General features: G+C 42.0%; 1 protein-coding gene across 3 annotated transcripts in view; it reads right to left on the bottom strand.

The window, feature by feature from the left end:
* RASSF3 (Ras association domain family member 3) overlaps window positions 1–24,954 on the bottom strand; it is a 77,800-nt gene that overhangs the window by 5,495 nt on the left and 47,351 nt on the right. For all 3 annotated transcript variants that reach the window (XM_014595912.3, XM_019493121.2, XM_019493124.2), the window contains 2 exons: window positions 7,288–7,395; window positions 2,994–3,261 (listed from right to left, as the gene is read on the bottom strand). In XM_014595912.3, coding sequence (XP_014451398.1) covers window positions 2,994–3,261; window positions 7,288–7,395 — 376 coding nt within the window. The remainder of the gene's footprint in view (window positions 1–2,993; window positions 3,262–7,287; window positions 7,396–24,954) is intronic.

The raw sequence follows: 24,954 nt of genomic DNA, 5'->3' as shown, positions 1-24,954 counted from the left end.
CAATTGAAGCAACAGGATTCCAAGTTGCATGAAAAGGTTGACAGATTGAACATGTCACTTGAGAATCAAATTTTTACACCTTTCAGACACTCACCAGGATTCACTCACTCCTAGATTTTAACAGCATTTTAATGTAAGGTGAGAGTCTTTGGGTGCACAGGGTAACCAGCACATGAAAGTATCCAGTATGTCCAGTACAAGAGAATCTTCTTGATACTGGGCAAAGAAATCATCTCATATTCCATTTGCCTGTTGCCTTTACTACTCTACTGTTCTTGGACCTATGTGCTCGGTGATACTGGGGAATATTTATATTTACTGTCTGGACAGCAAGTCATAATATAAGCTGCATGTGACAGCATCTAAATACCTGTTCATGTGTAGAGAACATTTATTTTAATGATTCAGCTAAAAATACTGAAGTTGATAGGACTATACAATAGCCTGTGGTTTCCCCAAACTTAGTTAAAACTTATGCAAGTCTTAAGGACCTCAACCAATTATCAACAGCTTCATGCATACCTTGAGTTTCTACCAGATAGGGGGGGCTAAATCCTATTTCACTTTACACACTTAAGTGGCACATACCTAGCCACATAACTGCAGCTTGACACTTCCACACAGTTTGCAATTTCATCACTGCCTTCACAAGGAAGCAGAACTATCTAGGTACACACACAAGGCTGGGCAAGTCTCAAAATTTTAGCTGGGCAAAATCCATCACTAATGGATGTTAGACAGCAGGATTCTGGGGAAGGGAAGAAGATAACCCTACCATCATTAGCTCAGTAGTCAAGACACCTGCCCAGTGGACATTAGATCTGGGTTCCAGGCTCCCCTCACACAAAGAGGGTTGAACTTGTAGCTCTTCTTTCCTGTAAAATACTCCCAACAATAATAGTGCAGGTCAGGTACTACCTTCTACAGTTTGCCTTTTGAAGTAGGCCCACTGGGCAGCCAAGATATGTGGGGCCAGGAGGAAGCAGAAGCCATATGTTTTGGGCCTAGTGAAATGGATGCTGCCATAGAAGAAAGGGCACTCTCAGTCAGCTGTCCCAAAAAGGTAGTTAGGATCTGACTTGTAATTTCTACAATATCCTCAGTGGCCTATTCAAAGCTATTTTCTAAAATGGCAGGGAAGACACCAGTCAGCAATTAGACTGCGTAAATAGATTGCGTACCTATGCCTATGTTCTACTATGGGTATTTCCCATGCTTCTAGGTTTTGCTGGGTGCTCCCGCCTCTCCCCCGCTTCTACTGCATGTGTCAGGGTGGTTTTAAGCCTCCCTCAGAGGCACTGGGTGTTGCCTAGAGCCAAGGCTTGGGACTTTGACTGGGGTGTGCCAATGCTCCTGCTGGGACCAAAACCAGAGGGTTTCTGGCTAGGAGGTCTTGACCATCCACTTGGGGTCAGACCGATCACCATATAGATTGGTGTGGACTGTGGGAGTTTTTGCCTTCCTCCGTAGCAAGGGGGGGGGAGGGGGGCAGGCACAGCCCTCTACCTGGGATCCCTTGAACATACATTGACAACATTTCATGGAAGGAGGACATTGGCTGCCATGGTTCCCCCTGCTTTACTTGTGGCAGGTGAGGGTGTTAGGTCTGTGTTGTGTCAGAGATGACAGTAGTATTATGTAGAATTTAGATTATGTATTGATTGTATGGGATGGCTTGGATAGGGCTGATTCTGGTCTCAGGCAGGGAGTTGGGTTAGATAACCTCTGGAGGTCCCCTCCAGCCCTACTTCTGTGTGACTCTATGAATACAAGATCACTGTTCCATCTCCTTAACTATTTGTCAGTGGATACTGAAAGGATGCAGCTTCCCAAATAGAAACATCTCAGAAGACGGGTCACCTTCCCACATATCACCTGTGAAGAAAGCTCAACACTCCCATTACATTATAACGCATACTTGCAATTATACTGACATGGGATGAGGACTTACGGGGGGGGAAGCTTTCCTTTTTACTTATTCTCAAGTCCCAAAACAACTTTCTATTTATCACCAGAACTAGAATGGCTCTGCAGAAGAAAAAAATCCAAAAGCTCTCACTCCTCAAGTAATGTTTACCTAACTTTGTCTCTAAAAATACCCCCCAAATTATCCCACCTGACTACAAAGCATTTTGTTCTCCCAAGTCAGATTAAGACATGCCCTCAGCCTGCTTGCATCATTTGCAGCTCTATATTAAGACAATCACGGTCTGATCATATACTTTAGGGTTTCAGCTGATCACTACTAAGGGTGAGGAAGGAGGTACAGAAGGCTAGATGCAATCTGTTTCTTTCCTCAGTCATCCTCTGAGGCAGAGATTGGCTATGGCTGGAGACTAGATGATAGAAGACTTGGAGCAGTGCTCTCCAGCAGTACAGAGAATCCTTTTCTTTCAGATGCATGGCTGGTATGCATCTTGCTCACATGCTCAGGCTTTCTATTCATGAGATGGAAAGTCAGAAAAGAATTTTCCCTTAGGTCAAATTGGCAGGGGCCTTTGGGTTTTTTCACATTCCTTCACAGGCTATAGTGTAGTTCACTTGATGGTATCATCTGTGCACATCGTAATTCCCTGCCACTGCAGGGTGGGGGGGTCCCAAGCATCTGGGGACACCTTGATGTCTTTCACTATCTGCCTGTGGCACAGAGCTCAGTTACTGAGAGCCAAAATACTTTAATCTAACTTATTTCTTTAGCCTTTGCATAGGATGTCAAAGTGAAAAAATGGCCTGTGATATCTATGCTGTTAGATTCAATCCCCAGCACTCTCTTCTGTCTTTACACTCTACACAATCTCCATCTCATACACAAACCTGTAACCTGAAATTGCATGGGAAGGGACTGGGGGGGGGAGGGGGGAAGAAAAGAAATCTTCATCCTCTCCTCTTCCTGCCTTCTACCTCCCTGTTTACATCATGACTACCCAGTACAATTTCCCAACCCAAACACACTGCCCACTGCACCATCAAAATGCAAGAAATCTAAATTATACCTTGATCTTCTTTGTGACAGCGTTTATAAAGTGCAAACTTGGCAGGATTGTCAGTCACTAAAAACTTTTTGAGCAAGGCCTCAATAACTTCACGAACAGTATTAGTGCTGCTGATGTGCAGTGTATTCACGTAGCCCTCAGACAAGTGAAAAGCAGTCTTGTTGTTATTGTGGGCATGTTTTCCTGGATTCATGGAAGCCGGTACAGTGATAGGTCTGCATAGGTCCATCTGAACTTTGATGAAGCCAGTGTAAATCCCATTAGAGTTCTGCAGCAGAAAGACAAGCACAAGCACTTAAAAAAATAATAGAGAACCATTGTTTATGAAAGAATCATTAGCAAAAGAGCATAGATTTCAATGGCCTTACTAAACAGTCATTAAAAATACATACTTGTAATCTGTGCAATATTAAGAGCCACAGGGTTGTAAAGATCCACACACTAATCCACTCCCCTATGGCTGCCACAAAATCCACTTCGGTTTCTGCCAGTACAATTAAATCCGAGTGGTTTCTATATAGCATCAAATGATGTATTTTATGAAAAAAGTTTCAGAATTTAGCAGTCTGTAAATTAGGGATCAAGTTGCTGTAATACCAACAATTAATTTTTGTCACAGGCTCACACTGAGGCGAGCTGAGATAAATAAGAAAAAGTTTGCAAGAAAACTCTGGTAGGTATATAAAATACATCTGTCATTCATATTAGTCAGGAAGCATGCAAATTATTTTAAATTCAGACAGTGACCTCACAGTTACTGCTTATGAAGATTAAACCTTTAACTTCATGGACAATAAACCATGGCTGTGAGGTACTTCATCAAAGTAGTTTTAAAAATGAAAGCTATCCAGCAGTGCCTTTAAATTTTAGAGGACAAAAAGAGCTAGTACAGCATTTATTTTTTACATTAAAATTAAAAAAAATTACACAACAGTTTTGAGAAAAGTATAAATGAAATGATGTATAAGCAAGAACAACAAAAACAAATATGTTCACGTCTTAAATATCCCTACATCTATTTCACTTCTTCTATAACTAGGGACCTATCAAAAATCGAGGAGGCAGGCAACTGACTTCATGGGCTGATCATGGGAACAGCTGAGATTTTCATGGGCTTATCACAGTGCCCTCCCCCTCCCCCCCCCACCCACATGCACACCTGTGATTGGCTAAGGAGCCCAATTAGCCCTGCCCCTGATTAGCCATGGTCTCCATGGAAACCAACCCAGTGATGCAGGCAGGGGCTGCTGGGAAATGGAGTCTGCTGTGGGCCTGATCTGGCCCGTGGGCTAGACTTTGCTCACCCCTGGATTAGCAAAACCAGGGGTTAGCCAAAAACACCTGCAACCTCTACTTGGAAGATGCTGGCGTACAGGGGCTCAATCCTTGTTGTGGCAGTGCAGCCTCAGCCCCTTCCCCACCATCTGCCCGGAGACACACATGCACCCACCACCAGCAACAAACCAGACCCCAGTGCAGCTGCTTGCAGCCTTCCCACGGCCTGCTACAAGCAGCCCAGGATCTGTGGCAAACAGCAGGGGCCTGCCCAGAGCCTGGGCTGGCTATGGCAGACAGCCAGGAGGCTGCAAGCAGTTGCATCAGGGTCCACGAAGCCTCGACCTGGCTTGTTGCCAGCAACAGGTGCACATGCACCTTGGGGCAGATGGCAGAGAAGCATCAGGCCCCTCACGGCTCCCCTGCCATCTGCCCCAAGATGTGCACGCACCAGCCAGAGAGCTTGCAAGCGGCTGCCGTGGGGTCTGTGGAGCCCTGGCAATGAGTTGGGCCAGAGCTCCGCAGACCCCAGGGCAGCCACTTGCAAGCTCCCAGCTGCCTGCTACAGCCAGTCCAGGCTCTGGGCAAGCCCCTACTGCCCACCACAGAGCCCCAGGCAGTGCGGAGGCTGCAAGCAGCAGCACCAGGTTCCATGGAGCTGGGTTCAGAAAAGTCATGGGTGGTGCCTTAATTCTAAAAAGGTAGAGAACTACTGATCTACCTGATCACCCATGTTGGCCACATGGTAAAAACTGAGTTTTTAGAGACAGAGGGGTAGATCACAATTGATCAAATACATTCAACAAACATCATTAAGCTTGCAAAGTTAAGTGTGCAAAATCAGAAATACCATTATTATGGCTGCCTCCACAACCTTCATTTGGCTTTTGTGTGCATATGTATTTTGCCAGTCCTTAATGGCAACAGTCACACACTATTTGTCTTCAAGACTCCCCCTTCATTTACATTCCAGGACAGAGCTGTTGTAGGGATGAAGCTAGGGTAGTGTAGTGAAACAGGCTGCTGCCTGTCATGTCCCTGCCCATTTGCTGCAGAAGTTGAAAGGTATGCAGTGAGTGAGGCAGAGGGCTTTGGGAATTAAAGGGTGGGTCTCATGGTTAAGACAGCTGAAAGCTGCCCTGGAGAGTTGGACTCTGCCAGACTTCCTGTGTCATCCCTGGCAGGTCACCTAAATCCAGATTATCACAGGGATCACCAAGGGTATAGTCATTATTTCTGGATGCCTGCCTAATACAGCATCACCCAATTTGCACAAGTGCTAAGCTGCAGCTGAAGGTTACATGCAGTGCAGTGAATATATAAAATGCTAAATTCCCTGAAAAATTTAGGCCAAGAGCATCAAATTGGGCACCCAAAGTTAAAGGGATACTTTTGACTTTAAACTCCAAGTTCAGTTCCTCCATCTATACAGTGGAAATAATACCTATCCACCTCAAACATTTAAGAGTACATTTGCATAACACCATTGTGAGGTGCTCAATAACAGAGGTCCTTAGAAAAGCTTTGGAGGGGAATAAAGATAGCATGCACTAAGAGCAGCATGGGGTACCATACTGAACAAAGAGGAGAAAAAATAAATATTGAATAGTTACTCATTAAACATATGTACATGAGGACTGGATTAAGAATACTCAAGCAACCTTAACTTTGGCATTTCTTAAGTTTTGAATTCTTGACTATGCAGCCTTAACGTGGTCTTTTTTAATGTAGCTTCGTAAGATATACAGATGTGCATAGTCGCATTTGGCTATCTACTGTATATGAAACATCCTCTACGTTGCACAAATACAGACATTAACATCACACATGGTTATAAAACGCTCGCAGTTGTGGTTGACAAAGCAGATTTAAATATCCACACCCTACTGTGAAATGGGTCTTAACTCAAGGTACTACTAACCCTACTGTCAGGCAAGCTAAGGTGAAAACTTAGTTTAATTACTTCATGGTAACTATGCTCCTACCCTTTAATGAAAGTGGACTGAGCTACCTTGCATTTACAGCAAATACTTGACAGGTTAGAGGAGCAGACAGGCTGCAAGTTCATACACTAATTTGTTTTTGTGCTAACTATTTTAGGCTCTTTTGAAAGTACTTTAATGCTTTTGCTCTTTGAATAAGACATTTTCCATGTTGATTAGATTAATACCAACAACAATAGACAAGTCAAAAGTTAATCAAGTTAGAGAGTTTTAGATTACATGACCTTAGAAATCCAAACCACCTAAAGATACCCAACAAAAATCTGTTCAGTAGACATGGTTGTGCATACAATTAATTGGAATACAACATTATGTTTAAATATGGATGTACTGTACATCCAGTGGAACATAACATGATTTGAAAATTTAGATAGTTACATTTTACTAGACAAAGTAAACAGATTTTATTAGTACCAATAAGGGAAAGCTCAGATTGAGTTCTTCAAGTTCTGCAGAAGTCTTGGAAGTTCAGAATTAACATGCTTTTTATAATCTAGATTATGTAAAATTTTATGTAATTCTCACCAACCTGAAAAAGGCAATCCCCAGAAAATAACTCTGAAATAACAGAGTGGTATTTTGATTAATTGTATCTACTTGACCGTTAGAACAACACAGTTTTCTAAGGGACAATTACAGATAGATTGTCTTATAAAAAAATTAAGTGGTAGAGTCTCACTTTACTGGAGACAAAATGGGGTACAAGACCCCATTTTTTTATTCTGCTTACAGCACCAACTGACAGTTGGTTTTGAATATAACTTCTTGTACTATTATGTAAAAGTCTGTAGTTTCTGCTGAAATCTCCCTTACCGAATAAAAATGAAAGAGTTAAAACATATTTCAGAGCAAAGAAATCCATTTTCTGTAGTACACTAGATAAGCTTATTAAGTTACAGTTTCTTATGCAAAATGATAGAAAATGATTCCTAATGCACTATATAAAGGAGTGATATACAGCTGATCTTTATAAAGCTATAATCATTATAAACTATAAGGGTCAATGTGAATCTTACCAAGGTCATCTTCAGTTTGTCAGTAACGGATGAATTATAGTTTTGAATCTTCTCTTTAACTTCTTCTTTACTGAGATAAATGAGGGTTTCTCTTCCTTTCTGATCATTCTGCAACAGTAAAAAAAAAACCACTGGCAATTTCAGAAAAGTGAAGGAAGAAATTATTCATTTACATTCCAGCTTATGAGAAATCATAGTCCAATAAATAATTACCTCATATGGGCCCCATGTACAACAGTTATCCATGTAGAAATATAAAGACCTAGCAAATGGGGTGTGTTAAAAGAAGCTGCTGTTGTAATCATAAATGGTTAAACCAACACACCCAAAAACACTTGTGTCATTTTTTTTTTACCAACTATTTTTATTCAAACATTTATTGGCAGCATGCAAAGCAGCTCAGCTCATTTCATGACTGAATTTGTCCATTTCACTGCTATGTAATTTTATCAAGTGTAGAGTCACAATATTCTTACAGTAGTACTTTGAAATCTGTATGCCTCAAAAGAGGATATAACTGCTTCTGCACAACAAAACCACCACCTGCTAAACAAGTGAAACTGGAAATTCCCAAGTGTTTGTGCTGTCAAAATAAGAACAAATCTAAATAGTTCAGAGACAGCATTTTTTAAACTTATACATAAGATGACTCCACATGTTTCTAGGCATACACAATTTCACTAAATGTAAACTTTTCAAAAAGAAGCCCCTACTAGATATTTAACTGTTGCTTTTACAAGCCATATACTGTACAGATTTTCCATGCCATTGTAAAACCAGTCCTAGGAGCTGGATATTATCCAAACAAGCATTTGTTCCCAATCTACATTACTGCAGCAAACTAGTGTTATAAATACACTCAGATTTCTACCACTTGCGCAAATACCATATATAGTATGAAATAGTTTCAGCTCTCAACTTCAATGATTTAAGACATCTCTTAGGAGGGGAGCTGCACTGGCTTGGAAATATCTGGATACCTCTGAACACAGAAATATTCATGCACCATTTGAACAATGGTCAAGGGTTAGTAATTCATGCTAATCATTCAAATAGTCTCTGGAGGAGTTTAGCCTAAGTAAAGGATTTCCCTGCTCTCAAAAGTCACTGCTATAACACAATCCCTTTGAGACTTCCCAGCACAGCTAGCAGGCATTTCATTTTGCTGAAAATGAACCTGGTGACAAGACTGTATAGTGTGAAATTATTCATTTCTGCTTGCCAAAATATCCAGATGAAGCTTAAATAATTTTAGCTCCTGTGATTCTGCTTTCCTGTAATTGTATAGTATTTTGCCAACTTAACCCTAAGTCATAAAGAGAGAGAAAGGTATGGTCTGAGCACACTGAAAGCCAGAAATTCCCAAATTCTAAACCCAACTAAAACCATGACTCCTTTTGCAATCTTGGAGAAGACACTTTCTGCTTCAGTTTCCCTATCTGTAAATAAAAGAGACATCTTTACTGTTGCAGTAAAAGAATAAACAGCAGTATTGTCATAAAACCTGTAAACAGTACAGCTGTTTATTCTTTTACTACATCATGAGGTTACAATATCTCAGCTCAGTGATCCACCACACTGCATGGCAGAATCTATCAGCCTAGGCCAGCGATCAGCAATTTATGGCCTGTGGAGCCAATGGATCCAGTCTGCGGAGTTGGGGGGCTTTGGCCACATTACAGCTGGGAAAAGTGGTGATGGTGACTAGGTCCCAGCCCATCTGGGTAATTCCAACCTGCGGCTACCAAACTGCTCCCTGCCCCCCCAACAAAAAACAAAACAAGAAAACCTTCTGCTGGACTGGTGGCCTAGAAATTTTCAGAATGAGTCTTACCTCTTACACCTATCCTATTTTTTTCACTTCCATATAACCTTAGTGCAGAAAGCTGAAATCAATAATAATAATAAAGAATAGGAAATCCCAAAGCAATTTGTAAAGGGAAGTCACTTTTAGGGAAGAAATATGCTTTTAAATTGAAAAAAATACATCTTATAGTGATTATGTTATAGAAGCACAGAAACAAAAGAAACCTCGAGAGATCATCCAGTCTAACCACCTGCAATGGGGCAGGACCATTCATCCTTATATTTAATTATATATGAGCCTCTGTTTGGAGGTACCTCAAATTTCTGGTTTCTTGCAGGCCAGATTCCACTGGCTGCAGAGGATACAGTACCTTGCTTATGCAAAAGCACAAGAAACATCATTATATTAACAAAAGTCCAATTACTGATTTTCTAAATAAGTGAACACAACATATAGATCCTATTAGTTACTACATCATCTGAACATTATGCAGATTAATCCAAAACTGAGTTAACTGCAAAAGTAAGAGTACTAAACAGTAAATTTGTTGAAATTGGTACTGTGGTGTTTAAGTGCTGAGTCAAGTCCTCTATAAATAGGGTGACCACATGTCCCAGTTTGGCCAGGACAGTCCCGGATTTCATAGACCTATCCTAGTTGGTTGGTGAATATTGAAATAGAAGTCCCAGAATCGCAGGGGCACAGCCTGGCAGAGAAGCAGAGCGGTAGAGTGCGCCAGACAGGTTCCATCTCCCCAACAGATCGTGTCCTGCGCCCCTGCCGCTGCCTGCAGCAGCCCCACAGACAGGGGGCAGTCTCCCAGATTTCCTTAAAAATATGGTCACTAGGGTTACCATATTTCCAGTTTCAAAAAAGAGGACACGGGGGGGGGGGGGGGAGAAATATGCTCGTGCCCTGCCCCTCAGTCCCAAGGCAAAGACCCCCACCCTGTTGCTGCCTCTCAGTCCCAACGTGCAGCCCCACCCCCACCCCTGCTGATGCCCCTCACTCCCGATTTGCAGCCCCCTGGCACTGCCTGTGCCCCGTGCTCCTGACCCATAGTCCCCCGCTCCCCCCTGGTACCTCTCACTCCCAAGCCACAGCCCCCCCCAGCCCTGCTGGTGACCTTCACTCCTGACCCGCAGCCTACTGCTCCCTCTAGCATCTCCTGGCCAACCTTCCCCTGCAAGGCCAGGCACTGGCCCCAGTACCACCAGTCTGGTCACACAGCTCCCTGCTGCCCCTGAAGGGCCCCCCACCCTGCTGCAGCCCCAGTGCCTGGACAGCGTCCCCCAGTGCCAGCAAGTACCACACCTCCAACACACCCACCCACCCCTCTCCTGGACAGTCATGGCCCTCCAACCCCTGTCCCCATAGACTTACCTGCATCTACCTGCCTGAGCTGTTTCCACCACCCAGCCTGGCTGTGTGCTAGCCATATGCATGCGCACATGTAGAGCACAGGATGCACCCTACCTCCAATTGCCCTCTCCTCACTCCTCCCAGCCCCAAGCAGCTGCTTGCTAGGGCAAACCAGGAAGTGCCAGGAAAAACTTTTTGCTCTGCTTGGCATCAACCCCAGACAGTTGTTGATATTTACAAAAAACACCTGGACGGAGATAGAAGGACCCCATGTCCCCAAAGAGGGCATGTTTGGGAAAACCCAGATGTATAATAACCCTAATGGTCACCCAATGTATAAATCAATACACAGACTTCCCATGTACTACAGCCTTTGAGGATTTTCACCCTTAGTTTTAGGTTCACCAGCAGCAAGGATGGTGATAGCGCAATGAAGAACACTTTACTATGTCAGAAGAGAAATGATTCCCCTCCTCGCCCCCCCACCCCAGTCTATCATGCCAGGAAGCCCAAATCTCAGAATAAGTAGCTGGGTCATGCTGGGGGGGGGGGGGGGGGGGGGGGGGGGAAGTATGCACTTCAAACAAAAGTAAACAAAAAAACCCCAACACGCAACACTCCTTCACTAGCAACCTAGCCCCACAAACATCTAACAGGCAAAAAAATTGCATCTCGGTTTTAAAAAAATCCTGTACACCTGCAGCTGAGACGCAAGAAACATCACACAAAAAGTGTTACAGTTAACAATAAAGAAATAAGTAGCCATTCCCATTAGGCATCATCAGATAAAACATCTGTGAACTTCCAGCTCTTTGTGATACCCAAGTATTTTGATCCTCTTAATTACACTTCATTTAAAATCTGAAACCAGCTGGCAAGATGCCACCTCATTTCTTTCCAATACTCTTGAAGCCAAATCACCCCTGTTACTCAGTTATACTTTAGTTTCTGACCCAAAGATTGGTCATACAAACTAATAATGGCAGAAGTAACCATCCTTTGGCTAGCAGGCTGGATCTAAGATAAGAGAAGAGGAGAAGAAGGATTTGGAGAGATCCACCAAAACATTTTCTTCTACCTCCCATAATTTTCTTCTGGGCTCTTGTGTTCTTTACACTTAGCAAAGGTCTCTCCTTGTTAAGTACCTTATCTATAGAGACTTTCACTCAGCTGGCTAAGCCCTACTTCCAGTCCCATCAGCACCACCTCAGTGATTCAGAGGGAAGTATCCACTACAGTAAGGAAATCCTGCATGTATCTAGTTATATGCCGTTACAGTGACTGATAAGTAGCCTTTTCAAAAGGGCCTAGCATCCATCATCAAGGAGCTAGTACAACATTTTGTTATGGTCATATGGGCAGTGTTGTCAAAGACCTAGCAGAATTATCACATGGGTATATTGGAGACAGAACTAAGGGAGCAGCAGACTGCTTGGGGTGATGTGACCAAAGAGAGCAGACAACTACGTGTGCTTTTCAAAACAGAACCTGTAAGAGGTGAGAAACTGAAATAGACACCAAATGCATGTGACTATGGTCCAGGCACCCGAGGGAGAGGAGGTGCAGATTCACCTATAAAAACCCAGGCAGAGATAAGGCCTGTGGAATCTCCACTCCAACGCTTAAATCCACCTGCAGATTTCCCAGAAGGGCTTTCTGAACCCTTGGCTGTAAGAAGATACTTTGCCTTTGGACTATGTAAGGCTCATGGCAAAGGCTTTCTATTGTCTTTTTGGTTTATTATATTGCATTTTAAATTAGACAAAGTTGTATGTACTGTCACTGTTTTTTTACTGGGCTGCATCTTAGCTTAGGTGAAGTTTTCTGTTGGTTTCTATCATATGCTTGAAACTGAAAATAGTTATGCTCAATAAATGCTCTCTTCAGAAAATGGACTGAACTGTTCTTGTTCAAGCATTTATGAATTCAGTGACACTACCTAAAGTCTTAATATTAAATCTGGTAACAGGCAGTATTACTCTGGGATTGCAGGAGACATAGGTCATTCATTATCTACTGCTTTAGCTACACCAGACAGGGAAAAACTGCAACAAAATATCTAAGTGCTACAGTTCCAGATGGTCAATGAGAGGACACAACACTTTAATGTTAACTAGTTCAATTAATCCACAAATGACTGATTATCAGCTCTCTTTCCAAATGACACTGTGCTTATAACTTGAATGCTTTTTCTAAGTCCTGACAGCTCCCCAGAATGGGTGCATTAGAGGTGTACAAATAGTAGCAAATATGCATCAAACAATGCATTTCATGTGCTATATGTACTGCTGATATGCAGCAAGGTAAAGGGAGCCACAAGCTATGCTCAGTGTCTGGTACATGCCTGTTTCACATTATGTCTTGCCTATTTTCACTGGTTAATACTGATTTTCCAACCTTTTTCTTTCAGTGGTGTGCCCCAGTAGTTTCCAGATCTGTATGTGTGACACAAGGGAGAAGCGAAACACACATCCATGTGCAGTCCTCCTGGCAAAGGGTCAGCCACATAAACAGAACCTGGACTTGGAGGCTAGTATGCTGAATATGGACACCTTTGAGGAGTAGATGCAGAATAATAGTTGAGAAGATTCTTGGGGGTGGATGAAAGAAACTTTTGCATAATCTTGACCAAAATACCATAATTATATTTGGTGTAGCACTACAGCCACTGACTGCAGACCAGATGGCAACGATGATATTCTCATTAAGAGTTACAGGCCATATCATCCTTATCTCCTCCTCCTCCTCTCAGCTCAACTTCGCAGCAGAGTTCTTGGCTACTTTGATTCTCTTTGCCTGTATTGTTAGTTTTTGTTTCATTTTTCTTTTTTGTCATCTTCACAGCAATGTATACAGTGATTTAACAGCAACATTCAAGGGAATCTATACACACAATTTTTTCAGGTCCAAAACAAAAGCTTTTCAGTCCCAGCCCAAGCTGCCAACTTGCTATGCCATTCAAATAGTACTTACAGGGCGTGTTTACATGTCGTCCTACAGCGACGTAATGATGTGCTATGTCATTATATGGTGCACTATGGCGACATAGCAATCTCTGGAGTGTACACATGATTGGCAGCTACATTGCCATAACGGCGCACTCCCCAGGTACAGAAGACTGCTATGGCAACATAGTGGCAAAATCAAACAGCACAATAACCACCCATAATGCATCAAGCTTTAGTACTTCCAAAAAGAAGTACTAAAGCATGGTGCCATACCAACATTGCTGTGAAGCTACATGTAGAACCCACAGGAACCCAAAAACAGCACACGTTAGCAGGGCCCTGAATTTTTGTTAATTTGATAACTACTCTTCAACCCAATTAGAAAGGCGGCCTTAATCCTCCCATTACCACCTGTGTTTGAGAAGAGCTGAGCTAGATGAGCTTGTTAATTCCGCTAAGGTATAGTAGCTGGTCTGCAGAACAGGATTCAATTCCCAACTCTCCCACAGACTATGTGGCTTTTCACAAGTCACCTCCTCTTCATGATTCATTTTCCCTTTGGCAAAATATGAAATATAATTCCCTTCTCTCTGCACTCTCTCTCTCTAAAATAACATGAATAATTATATTGATATCACATCTCCATCCAAAACAGGGATTTAACTAGTCACAGTACAGTCATCATCAGGGATCCTGGTTTTCTCCAATCTAAAAAAAATCCCCAATGTTCAGATTTAAAAAGTAACCCAAAATCCACATTTTTCTGATTAAAATGAAACACCACTATATCTATAATCTATAGCTCTAATCTCTCTCTCTATCAACATAACTATTAATGTTATTTTTATAGGGTTTTGGTGTGTTTTTTTTAACTTGAAAAGGATTCAAGGTCACCAGCCGCAGCTAAATAAGTTAGTCCTAAGAAGTAGTGCAAAACTGGCTACACTAGGATGCATCAGTATCATTTCAAAACCTCAATTTTAACATTTAACAACTAAATGTTCACATAAACAGACAGCTAGGTACTAAATAAAAATACAACAAGTTCATGTTCCAAAAACAATTATATTTTTTTATTTGCCTCCACAGGGAAAAACCTGGTATTTGCAGTGAAGCAGTGACCTTAAGCACAACACTTTACCATAGGAAAGGTAGCTTTCCTTAACATAAAGGCTGGATAGAAAGAGGAAAACAATGGAGGAAAGCTGCATTTACACCAAAGTGAATCAAGTATTTTCTTAAGTAGTCCAAATAACAAAACAGTCATGGGAGCTAAGGCAGACCCTAAACACTGCCAGCTTCTACTCCTTCCCTTCTTTATACCCATCCCACTCAAAGCAACACTTGACCCTTTCTTATCAAAATTGCAAAGATCTTGGGTCATGATGTGGCTAGAGACTGATTAATTTTCAAGTAAAAAAAACTATAAAAATAATATGAATAATTGTATTAATGATCACAGCTCCATCATAAACAGCTTTAACTGGTAACACTATAATGAACATGTAAAAAAAAAAAAAAAAAAAAAAAAAAAATCAGTAAGAACAAGAGAAAGAGCGCAGCACATATTCTCCACTGAGCTCAAGATGAGTTAACTTAATTACACACACATTCTTCTTCTATCTGCCTGGTATCACTAGAGAAACATGATTTTTAAATCTAACAGTTAAAATTACTTTTTGAAATAAACATGTTGCTTCCTTCACATGCTGATGTTACGACAAATCAAAAGAAACTCATTTACACTTCTCACCTTCCCCAAGAATACAACTCAGCATTTAAATGTCCCCAAACATCATTTGGCAGATCAGACTGAGATTTTGGCAGCATCCATCTGCAAACGGTGATTCATGAAAAAACACCACCTCCCCACCAGATAGGGAAGCACAGGGACAAAAAAAAAAAAAAGGGGGGGGGGGAATAGCTTATAAACTATGACTGAAAGCAGCACTAAGGTCTATTCTTGCTCAAGTGCACCAGTCGAAGATCTATCTGTAGATCGATCACAGGGTGCATCTAAGCATGCAGTTACAGTGGATAAATAAACTCCAGAGCTTAAGGTTTTGAATGTTTGAATGTGCTCCCAGAAGCAATAAGCTCCAGAGCAATAAGCTCTGCAGTTTATTCATGTGCAGCACACTGAGCCAGGGCAGAGCAGCCCCACCTGGCAGGGGGCCCAAGGGTCAACCTGCCAGGCCAGGGCTGCTCCCCCTCAACTCAATGTGCTGCGGAAGGACTGGCTGGGGCACGAGGGTGCTTCAACGCAGGGCTAGCCAGCAGGCAGCCCCTGCACTGAAGTACCCTCATGCCCCAGCCAGCCCCTCCAGCATCTACACATGCACTGCTGTGAAGTTTTTGTTTTTTTTACTCGGCAGCAGGACAGTACTCCTGCTGCAGAGTAAATTAGTTTCCTCCAGCCTAATGGGGGGGTACATGTAGATGCCAAGATGTTTACGGCACAGCTAACTGACTACACAGTAAACGTCTCATGTAGACGTAACCACAGATTAGGCTGGGGGGCAGCCTTTGGAGCTAGGAAGGAGGCCTTTTTTTTCTTCTTTTTTAAAGGGAGAAATATAAAGGGGTGGAAGAAAAGAGAGAGAGAGATGGAGACACACATATACACTCACTCATCACTAAAGCAATCTATGATATTATATAATCATAGGCTTACTGTGTCTTTGGTAGAAATGTTTAAGATGAAGAGCATCCAGATTGTAGCTGTATTGGTCTAGAGGCAAAGGGAATCAGAACTCAAATAAATTTTTTTGCCAAAATCTAGTTGGTTTAATAAAAGATATCAGCTCTACCATGAGTTCCAATTCCTAAGCTGAAGAGAGCATTTGGAGAGCACTTGTTACTTTTAGATTGTTCAAAAATAAATTTAAAAAATCCCAACATTTTGGTGCCTTTACCAGGCTAGTGACAAAAACAAAAGACTAAATCATAACCTTATCTAATCTTAAACTGTTAACAGTTCTCTGTAATACACCTATTAATGTGTTTACACTACTGAATGAATATCTTGTGCAACTCAGAAATAAGCTCCAAACCTCCAAAAAATGTGTTTCTTTTACCTAACTACTGATATTGCCTTTGTTATATAAAGAAGAATATGGCAAGCAATTTAAAATGTGCGTGCATTTGTTAGAAAGATTAACTGTATTTGCTAGTAACATTAAAGCTGCAGCTCAGGTTTCATTTAAGGTTACCATGACCTCACTCTGAAAAGCCCCTAGTTACAAATTCCGTCATACCCTATATGGCTGTACTACAAACCGGGTTGCATGCCAGTAGTTAAACAGCCAGTCATTTGTTTAGAGTCTGAAAGCTAAACTGTATGAAGAACAGCATCTGAAGACCCAGCCCTAGGTTTTGTATCAACCGCATAGCAAGCTATAGGCATATTTAAACTCCTTTCCAATTCTGATGTATTGCTTTTAAAATGCATTACATAGTTTTAGAAGAAACATTTCACAACTGGTTGTCTTGCCAATTTCAGTAAAACCAGATTTATGAATCAGCAAAACTGAACACTCAGCTACCACATGGGGAACACAATGGGGAACCACCATGGGGAACAGAGTTATCTCTTTTGGATAGGCAAAAGCATAAGTGCCTTACTATAGTAATAGGAGTTAGCACCCTCTTGTGACCCTGCTCGCCAGGATCTAACTTTCTACTGATAAAGTTATTATTTTCTCACTGGGGTGTAGGTTGTAGCCATGTTGGTCTAAGGACATAGGCAGACAAGGTTCCTTGGGTGAATCTGATATCTTTTATTAGGCCAACCCAAATAGCTGGAAAATAATTATTAAGTAAGCTTTCGGGTTCAAAAACCCTTCGTCAGGCTAAGGAAGTTTCAGCAGTTGGTGTGTGCTCTTCCTGGATGGAATGAAAAGTAAAGAAGCCAGTGGCTGGGCTGGTATGCATACAAGACAGGTAGTCAGTGAAAAGGTAGGTTGAGGAGTCAATGGGTGAGAGACAGGCTGGGGAGGGGGGGGAAGAGAGAGAAGGGGGATGAAAGTGGAGAGATACCTGGGGAGTCAGATGTCAGGCAGATTATAATGTGTCATAAATCCAATGTCTATATTTAGTCCATGATTTTTAGTATCCAGGAGGTTGATGAAGTGGAGTTTGTAGGCTCGTCTCTGGGAAGTGTTTTGTAAGTTTCCTTTGAGGATCAGGACTGAGAGATTGGAGAGAGTGGTTTTCTTGTGAGAAATGTGCCCCCACCGGTAATTGGGTATTTCTGTCTTTGATAGATTTCCGGTGTGCATTCATTCTGGTGGCTCTTTCAAACATGTGATCTCTCTCTCTGGAGGAGTGTCCTTGTTGAGTGAAAGCCTTTTTAAGACTGATGAGCTGGCAATCCCGGGTGTTCTCTTCAGTGCAAATTCGGTGGTATCTGAGGGCTTGGCTGTATATCACAGTTTTTTTGGTGTGTTTAGGGTGATTGCTGGTTCTGTGCAGATATGTATGTTGGTCTGTGGGTTTGTTGTATAACGTGGTCTGTATTTTATCATGCTGCATACTGATCATCGTGTCTAAAAAGGAGATGCTGGTGCTGGAGTATTCTAGAGAAAGCTGGATGGAGGGATGGTGATTGTTAAATTTCTGATGGAACTCAATCAGAGATTGTAGGTTTTCAGTCCAAATGATGAAGATGTCATTGATGTATCTTAAGTATAGCAAGGGTTTGATGGTGCAGTTCTTGAGGAAGTCTTCTTCCATGTGGCTCATAAAAAGGTTGGCAATACTGTGGGGCCATTTTAGTGCCCATAGCTGTTCAACACTTCCTCCAGATGATGGGATTATTAAAAGTGAAATTGTTGTGTGTGAGGATGAAGTGTATAAGGTCAGTAATATCTTTGGGTCTGTATTCTGAGTTGTAATCTTGTTCCTGTAGATGTGCAAGGCAGGCTTGGATGCCATCCTGGTGTGGGATGTTGGTATATAGGCTGGTAATGTCCATGGTGGCCAGGAGTGTGTTGCTGGGAAGGTGGTCTATGTTTTTAAGTTTCCATAGAAAGTCTGTAGTGTCTTGTACAAAACTTGCTCTGTGGGTGACAAGTGGTTTTAGGATTGAATCAGGTTACGTTGAAATTTCCTCAGTTAGGGTCCCATGCTTGGATATGATAGGTCTGCCAGGGTTCCCTTGTTTGTGGATTTTAGGGAGCATGTAAAAAGTTCCTGGGTTAGGTAGTGGGGGGATCAAGGTCTGTAGTTTTTCTTTAGTCTTGATGGAAATGATTTGATGGTATTGTTGAGTTTTTTGGTGAAAAGGGGAGTAGGATCTTCTTGTAGTTCTTTGTAGTAGGTGGTGTCAGAGAGCTGTCTGTTGGCTTCCTTTATGTAGTCTTCACAGTTTAGGATGACTGTGGCTCCTCCTTTATCTGCTGGTTTTATTACTATTTGGTGGTTAGATCGTAGAGATTCTATGGCCTTTTTCTCTGGTAGAGAGAGGTTATTGTGGTGGCACGTGTTGCTGATTATTTCATTGTTCATTCTTTCCCTGAAGCAGTCAATGTAGTGGTCAAGGTTAGGGTTTCGTCCACTGCGAGGTGTCCAATCTGATGTTTTTTGGGGCTTTTTGGCATTGATCTTTTCCTGAATGTTGTCAGAGGATACCACCAAATTTGCACTGAAGAGAACACCCGGGATTGCCACCTCACCAATCTTAAAAAGGCTTTCACTCAACAAGGACACTCCTCCAGAGAGAGAGATTGCACTTCTGAAAGAGCCACCCGGATACCACGTGAAGAACTGCTGCAGTACAGAAGAAAACCCCACACAAATCTCACACCGCTGGCTATGATATATCACCCCTCCCTTGAACCTGTACAGAAAATCCTCAAACAATTGCAACCCATACTAGAAAGAGACCCTATTCTTAAAAAGATCTTCCCCGATCCTCCTATCCTAGCCTTCAAACAAGCGCTGAACCTCGCTAACCTCATCACCAGAAGCAAACATCCTCAAGCCCGGAACTCACCAAAAGGATCCAGACCGTGCCATGACAAGAAATGCAAAACCTGCCAACACATCTCCACCACCCCCACTATTACTAAACCCCACAACAGAGCCATCAGCATCCCTGGATCTTACAGCTGCACCTCCAGAAATGTAATATATCTCATTCAATGCACCAAATGCCCTGATGGAAAATATGTAGGAGAGACCAAACAACAACTGCGCACCAGAATGAACGCACACCGGAAATCTATCAAAGACAGAAATACCAAAATACCTGTGGGGGCACATTTCTTACAAGAAAACCACTCTCTCTCCAATCTCTCAGTCCTGATCCTCAAAGGAAACCTACAAAACACTTCCCAGAAACGAGCCTACGAACTCCACTTCATCAACCTCCTGGATACTAAAAATCATGGACTAAATATAGACATTGGATTTATGACACATTATAACCTGCCTGACATCTGACTCCCCAGGTATCTCTCCACTTTCATCCCCCTTCTCTCTCTTCCCCCCCCTCCCCAGCCTGTCTCTCACCCATTGACTCCTCAACCTACCTTTTCACTGACTACCTGTCTTGTATGCATACCAGCCCAGCCACTGGCTTCTTTACTTTTCATTCCATCCAGGAAAAGCACACACCAACTGCTGAAACTTCCTTAGCCTGACGAAGGGTTTTTGAACCCGAAAGCTTGCTTAATAATTATTTTCCAGCTATTTGGGTTGGTTTAATAAAAGATATCAGATTCACCAAGGGAACCTTGTCTGCTTATTTTCTCACTGTCTCTCAAGTAAACCTATTTCTTAAATACTATGTGTAAAGTAAGTTAGCAGATCTCTGAAAGTTAAGCATTGTCCAAAATTGAGCTAGTCATTTGGTTACTATCAAAATGCTTGCTTTTAGAGGCAGGACTTATACCCACACGCACATGTCAAGTTGAAGAGGGAAGCTGAAAATCCAGCCTGACACTTGCGTGATTTAACAGACAAGCTGAAAGGAGGTCACAAAAGACTAAATAAATAAAACGCACACACCATACCTCAGGGTTTATATCCATCCGAATTTTCAGTCATCAGTGAATTTCTGTGTTAAGTCAATCTCTTAACTGAAATGACCTTTCATAAAACTTTCTATTTATATGAGAGTTCAGTGTGGAAGGAACCAACACCAAGATGAGCCGGACAAGGAAGGTAGTGTGTGCAAGTTCCTTCCCACAGCTATGCCAATGCTTCCCAGTTTTATTTGTCCTAACACAAAAGTAGGATGAGACTAGAACTCCATTGCACTTGTAAATAAACTCAGAATAAAAAACGGGCCAAGTTTATTATGTCACCATCATATAAACTGTCTATGCCGACAAAGTTTCCTACTAGCTCTAACAAGAACTAGAAAGAGCTAGTACATAAACAAGGCACCAGTAATCAAAACTTAATTTAAAGGTAAATTAAGGTCATGCAATAAAAATGGTTCTCCTCTCTGGAACCTGTTCTAACATTACAACTCCAACAACAGGTGTTAGTTACACTAGGGGAATTTTGGGGTTGTTTTTTCAGGCTACACCTTTTAATATTAACAGCAGAACATAGAGTGATTGCTATCGCATTTGAAAGACACACGGTCCTCTGACACAGTTAAAGTCTTCTAGGCAAATTCCTCACTGGGGGACATATAGTTGTTTGAATACCTTGGGGAAGTTATGAGATTTCATTTGGTCAATGTGGGTACTGCTCATGGACACTGCCTGTTGAAAAATTTTCTGAGCTAATTTCTAAAGAACAAAGACTCAACACCCTCCAAAAAATCCACAAAATGTATTGGATAAGTGCAGCCATGTATTTGTAAAAATAGTTTCAGCTTTATTTTGTTTTATTATGTCAGGCTATATTTTCAACTAATAATTTGCAAAAATAAGTGGTTAATGCTACAAGTTAATGCCCCTCCCTTAAAATGGGTACCAAACTCCAGATATATCCTCTCTTTCTCCTCTTTCCCCACCCAAAAAACCTACATGCAAAACATTTTTAAGTACTTTGGATCTGAGCGCAGCAGATAGAAATATCAGGCTTCAGTCCAGTGTAAATTTATAACCAATTTTTCATACCTTTAGAGTTTTGCTTTGGTTTGGTTTTAGGACAGCAAAGTTAAGAGCTAATCTACACTTCAAGTTCTATTGCCTTTGGAAATATTTGTACCTTTTCACCTACATGTCACTGGAATATCTGACTTCTTCAGAAAGCACAATCTTCAACTACTTTTTGACTAACCCTGAATGTACACAGCAAAGTAAGAAAATAAATATCCCATTGAACTATTAAAGAAACACTTCAAAATTATGCGACAGGAAATACCTCAAAGACATCTGAAGCTGCCTATTACAGAAATGAAAGAAAAGTCTCTTTAGCTTAGTCTGTTTCTAGTTTTGTATCTGTTCTTTTCTAGAAAAAGTTAATCCAGATCACTTTATACTACCTGCAGAGCATTTACTGACTATGTAGGCAAACAGGGGAGTCATATGACCAGAAGGGAGCAAGCCTTTAGGAGTATATAATCCAGTGCCAGAGCAGGCAGCCTGGCCCTGCAAGCTGCAGAGGAAGAAGCTACTGGCTAGGAAGGCTGCAAGGGAGGGCCTGATGGACTGCTGAGCTGCTTTGGGACTGCCAGCGAGACTATGGGATCTTATGGGGACATAACTTAGAGCTGGGAGTTATGTTAGTACTTAGTTACGGCTGCCCTGAGTGTTTGTTTGCCTACCCCAAGGTGGGGGGGAAGGTTTTCCCTTTTGTTGATGTTGGTGAGCCCAAAAGGGAGAGCCTGTGTATAGCCAGGGGGCTTCTCTTTTGGTTATAGTTCAAACTGGTGGTTTGGGCAGGACTGTCACAGGTGTTTTTTGGAGGTCCTATTAGTGCCCTAGGAGCATGCAACTGCCTTGAGCCCTGGGGGCCTGCTCAAGGCATAGTCAGAGAGCCCAGATAGGAGCAGAGCTTGGGAGTCGCAGGGCCTGGAGCCCAGACAAAGGCAGAACTTTCAGGTGGGGCCCAGAAGCCAGGCCTAGAACAGTGGGCCTCGGCTAAGGGACCAGCCAAAGTAAAGGGGAAGAAGCCTGAAAGCCTGAAGCCCCAACAAGGGAATGAGGGCCTGAGGTGGCCTGGTGACTTAGGAGACAAGTGTCCCACCTGATTGGTGACAACATCTGCGAGGCATGGGGCATGGTGTAGAGGAGGACAGAGCCATGCAATAAGCGCTTAAGGCAACCAAGGTCAAGAGAGTTCACCATTGGAGAAGAGAGCACCTTTGGCTTGCCAGTCTCTGAGGGCAGCCTCCTTTTCATGAAATTTCCGTTAAGACATGGTAGGCAAGAAGGCAAGGTGAGACCTTGAGAGATGGGGCAGAGAGAGAGCCTAGCAGGGAGGAGGGGGCCTGTAAGGGGCATAACAATGGCCCTCAGGCACCTAACCTGTTACACGTACCTACTTTTAAACGGATTACCTGTCGTTTCAGTTTCAGAGTTGGGCAGATAGAAGAGAACTGATTTGTTCAGACCATGGGGTTCTTCAGAAACAAGCTGCCCCATTATAACAGACTGCAAAGCTACAGAGAAAGCTTGCAGCCTTTCTAAGCATCCTTCTGCATGATTATGTTTACTGCCGAGCGGTCTACCATCTAATGTCAATATTTACTAGCTTTCTGGGCTTCATATTCAGTTACCTCTGATAAATGAATTAGTCACTTCCATTCATCTCACCTGATCTACCTGTGGGCAAATTAGGGTGTTTTTGATTTTCTCAGGCACTGTGTCTGGTAGTTGTTCAAGAGGGCTGTTTGTGCAGTTTTAAGAATAAGTTAGCAAAACACTAGCCCAGGATGTTTTAGACAGGGATGATCCTGCCTTGCGCTGTGAGTTGGACTCTATGGCCTGCTGATACCTGCTCCAGCCCTACTTTGGATCTCCACACACACACACACACACACACACACACACACACACACACACACACACACACACACACACTCCTACTGACTTTAAGAGCAACAGGTATACTTTCCCTATTAGTAAGCCACAAATCAATTGCCACCCATCAAGTGACACAGTGGACAGATGCTCTTCACTGGACTTTGTCTTTAGTCAGCCTAGCCACTATGTTTATATGTTATCCAGTCCAATCTACTAGTCTTCATACCATCTTTCCCAACCAACCCTTCTTTCTCTTGCCTCACACACAACCTTCTCTTCTATCCTTTTTTAGGCTATCTCTGTGTTCTTAGCATGTGGTCATACCACTTGGAGTTCTTTTTCACAATCTGCAGTCCAGGCTTACTGAACAATGATTTGCTAGATTTTTTATTTGAGTCTAAGAAACTTGGCATCCTTCCGTAACACTGCATCTCAAATGCTTGTAATTTTTGCCTAACTCCTTCGTAAGTGTCCAGCTTTCACAGCAGTACATTGATACCATCCATATCAATTCTTTTAATAAACTATCAGTTATTAGGCATGGTTATTAAAGCAACCCAATTTTTATTATAAAGTCCTTCTCTAAAAGTAAAAAAAAATATAAATTCACTAAGCTTGAAAACTAGTGTTAATCACATTTGCAATGTCATTTTGATTTTTCCAAAAAAATGAGCAGATGCATAAGAAACAATGCATGGAAAGCACTACACTTACAGGCCTGTACATCAGTGCTCTTGTGTACAAGAATGTATCAAGATAGAACATATACCTATAATTTGCATAAAGTGTGAAAAATCAGAAAGTTCATATGTAATTCTGTTCACAGCCATCTGGTTCACAGATCTTAATTCTTACATGTAAGAGTCCTCTTACAAACAGAACATTTCTATTGTAACACTTTCCACAGAAGTCAGCACTATTAAATGTGGAACTAATGCCATTATGTCAGCATCCCCAGGATGCTGCTGGTGGGAAACAAGAAGGAGAAGGTGGTCACTTTGGTAGCTTGCTATGGTCTTGAGGGAGGTGTGTGAACAAGAGGTCTGAAAACATGGTAATGATATGCAAGAAACATTTGCCTGGAAAACCTGGTTAACCTATTCCTCCCCCCACCAATGAAGTAAAGCCAAGGTTGATGTTAAACTGTGTGCTAAACAAACAAAACGGTGCTTACTTTCAACCTGATTCTGTGGCCAGAGTCCAAAATGCAGAATAACTATTCTGCTGTTCTGGAGAAAAATAACTGAGAAACTACAGGGAAAAAAAGGTTGCTTTGTTCTTATAAAATAAACTCATGGAAGAACGTGTTGCTTTTATAACTGAAAGTTCAAAAGTTATTCTTTCTTAGTTCCAAACAGCAATTTCCCCATTTACATGCACAGGAAACTGAAGTCACAAGGAAGTGCTGTTGCTGCTCCACCTTTCCTTAAGCCCAACTTATGTTTAAGGAAATTTAATTATGAGGCTCATCAGGACACGGAGAGACCTGAGTGGCTCATACAGTTTGCATGGAAAGACAAGGGGAACTATAAAATAACGTTTGCTCCCACATTTCAAAAACACCTAAAAGTAATTAGCATTGTTACGAAAGGTAAAGTCACACAGCTGCAAATCGGAAGCT

This window comes from Alligator mississippiensis, chromosome 4 (genome assembly GCF_030867095.1).
Source record: "Alligator mississippiensis isolate rAllMis1 chromosome 4, rAllMis1, whole genome shotgun sequence".
Classification (NCBI taxonomy): domain Eukaryota; kingdom Metazoa; phylum Chordata; order Crocodylia; family Alligatoridae; genus Alligator; species Alligator mississippiensis.
This window is presented reverse-complemented; position numbering and strand designations above follow the sequence as displayed.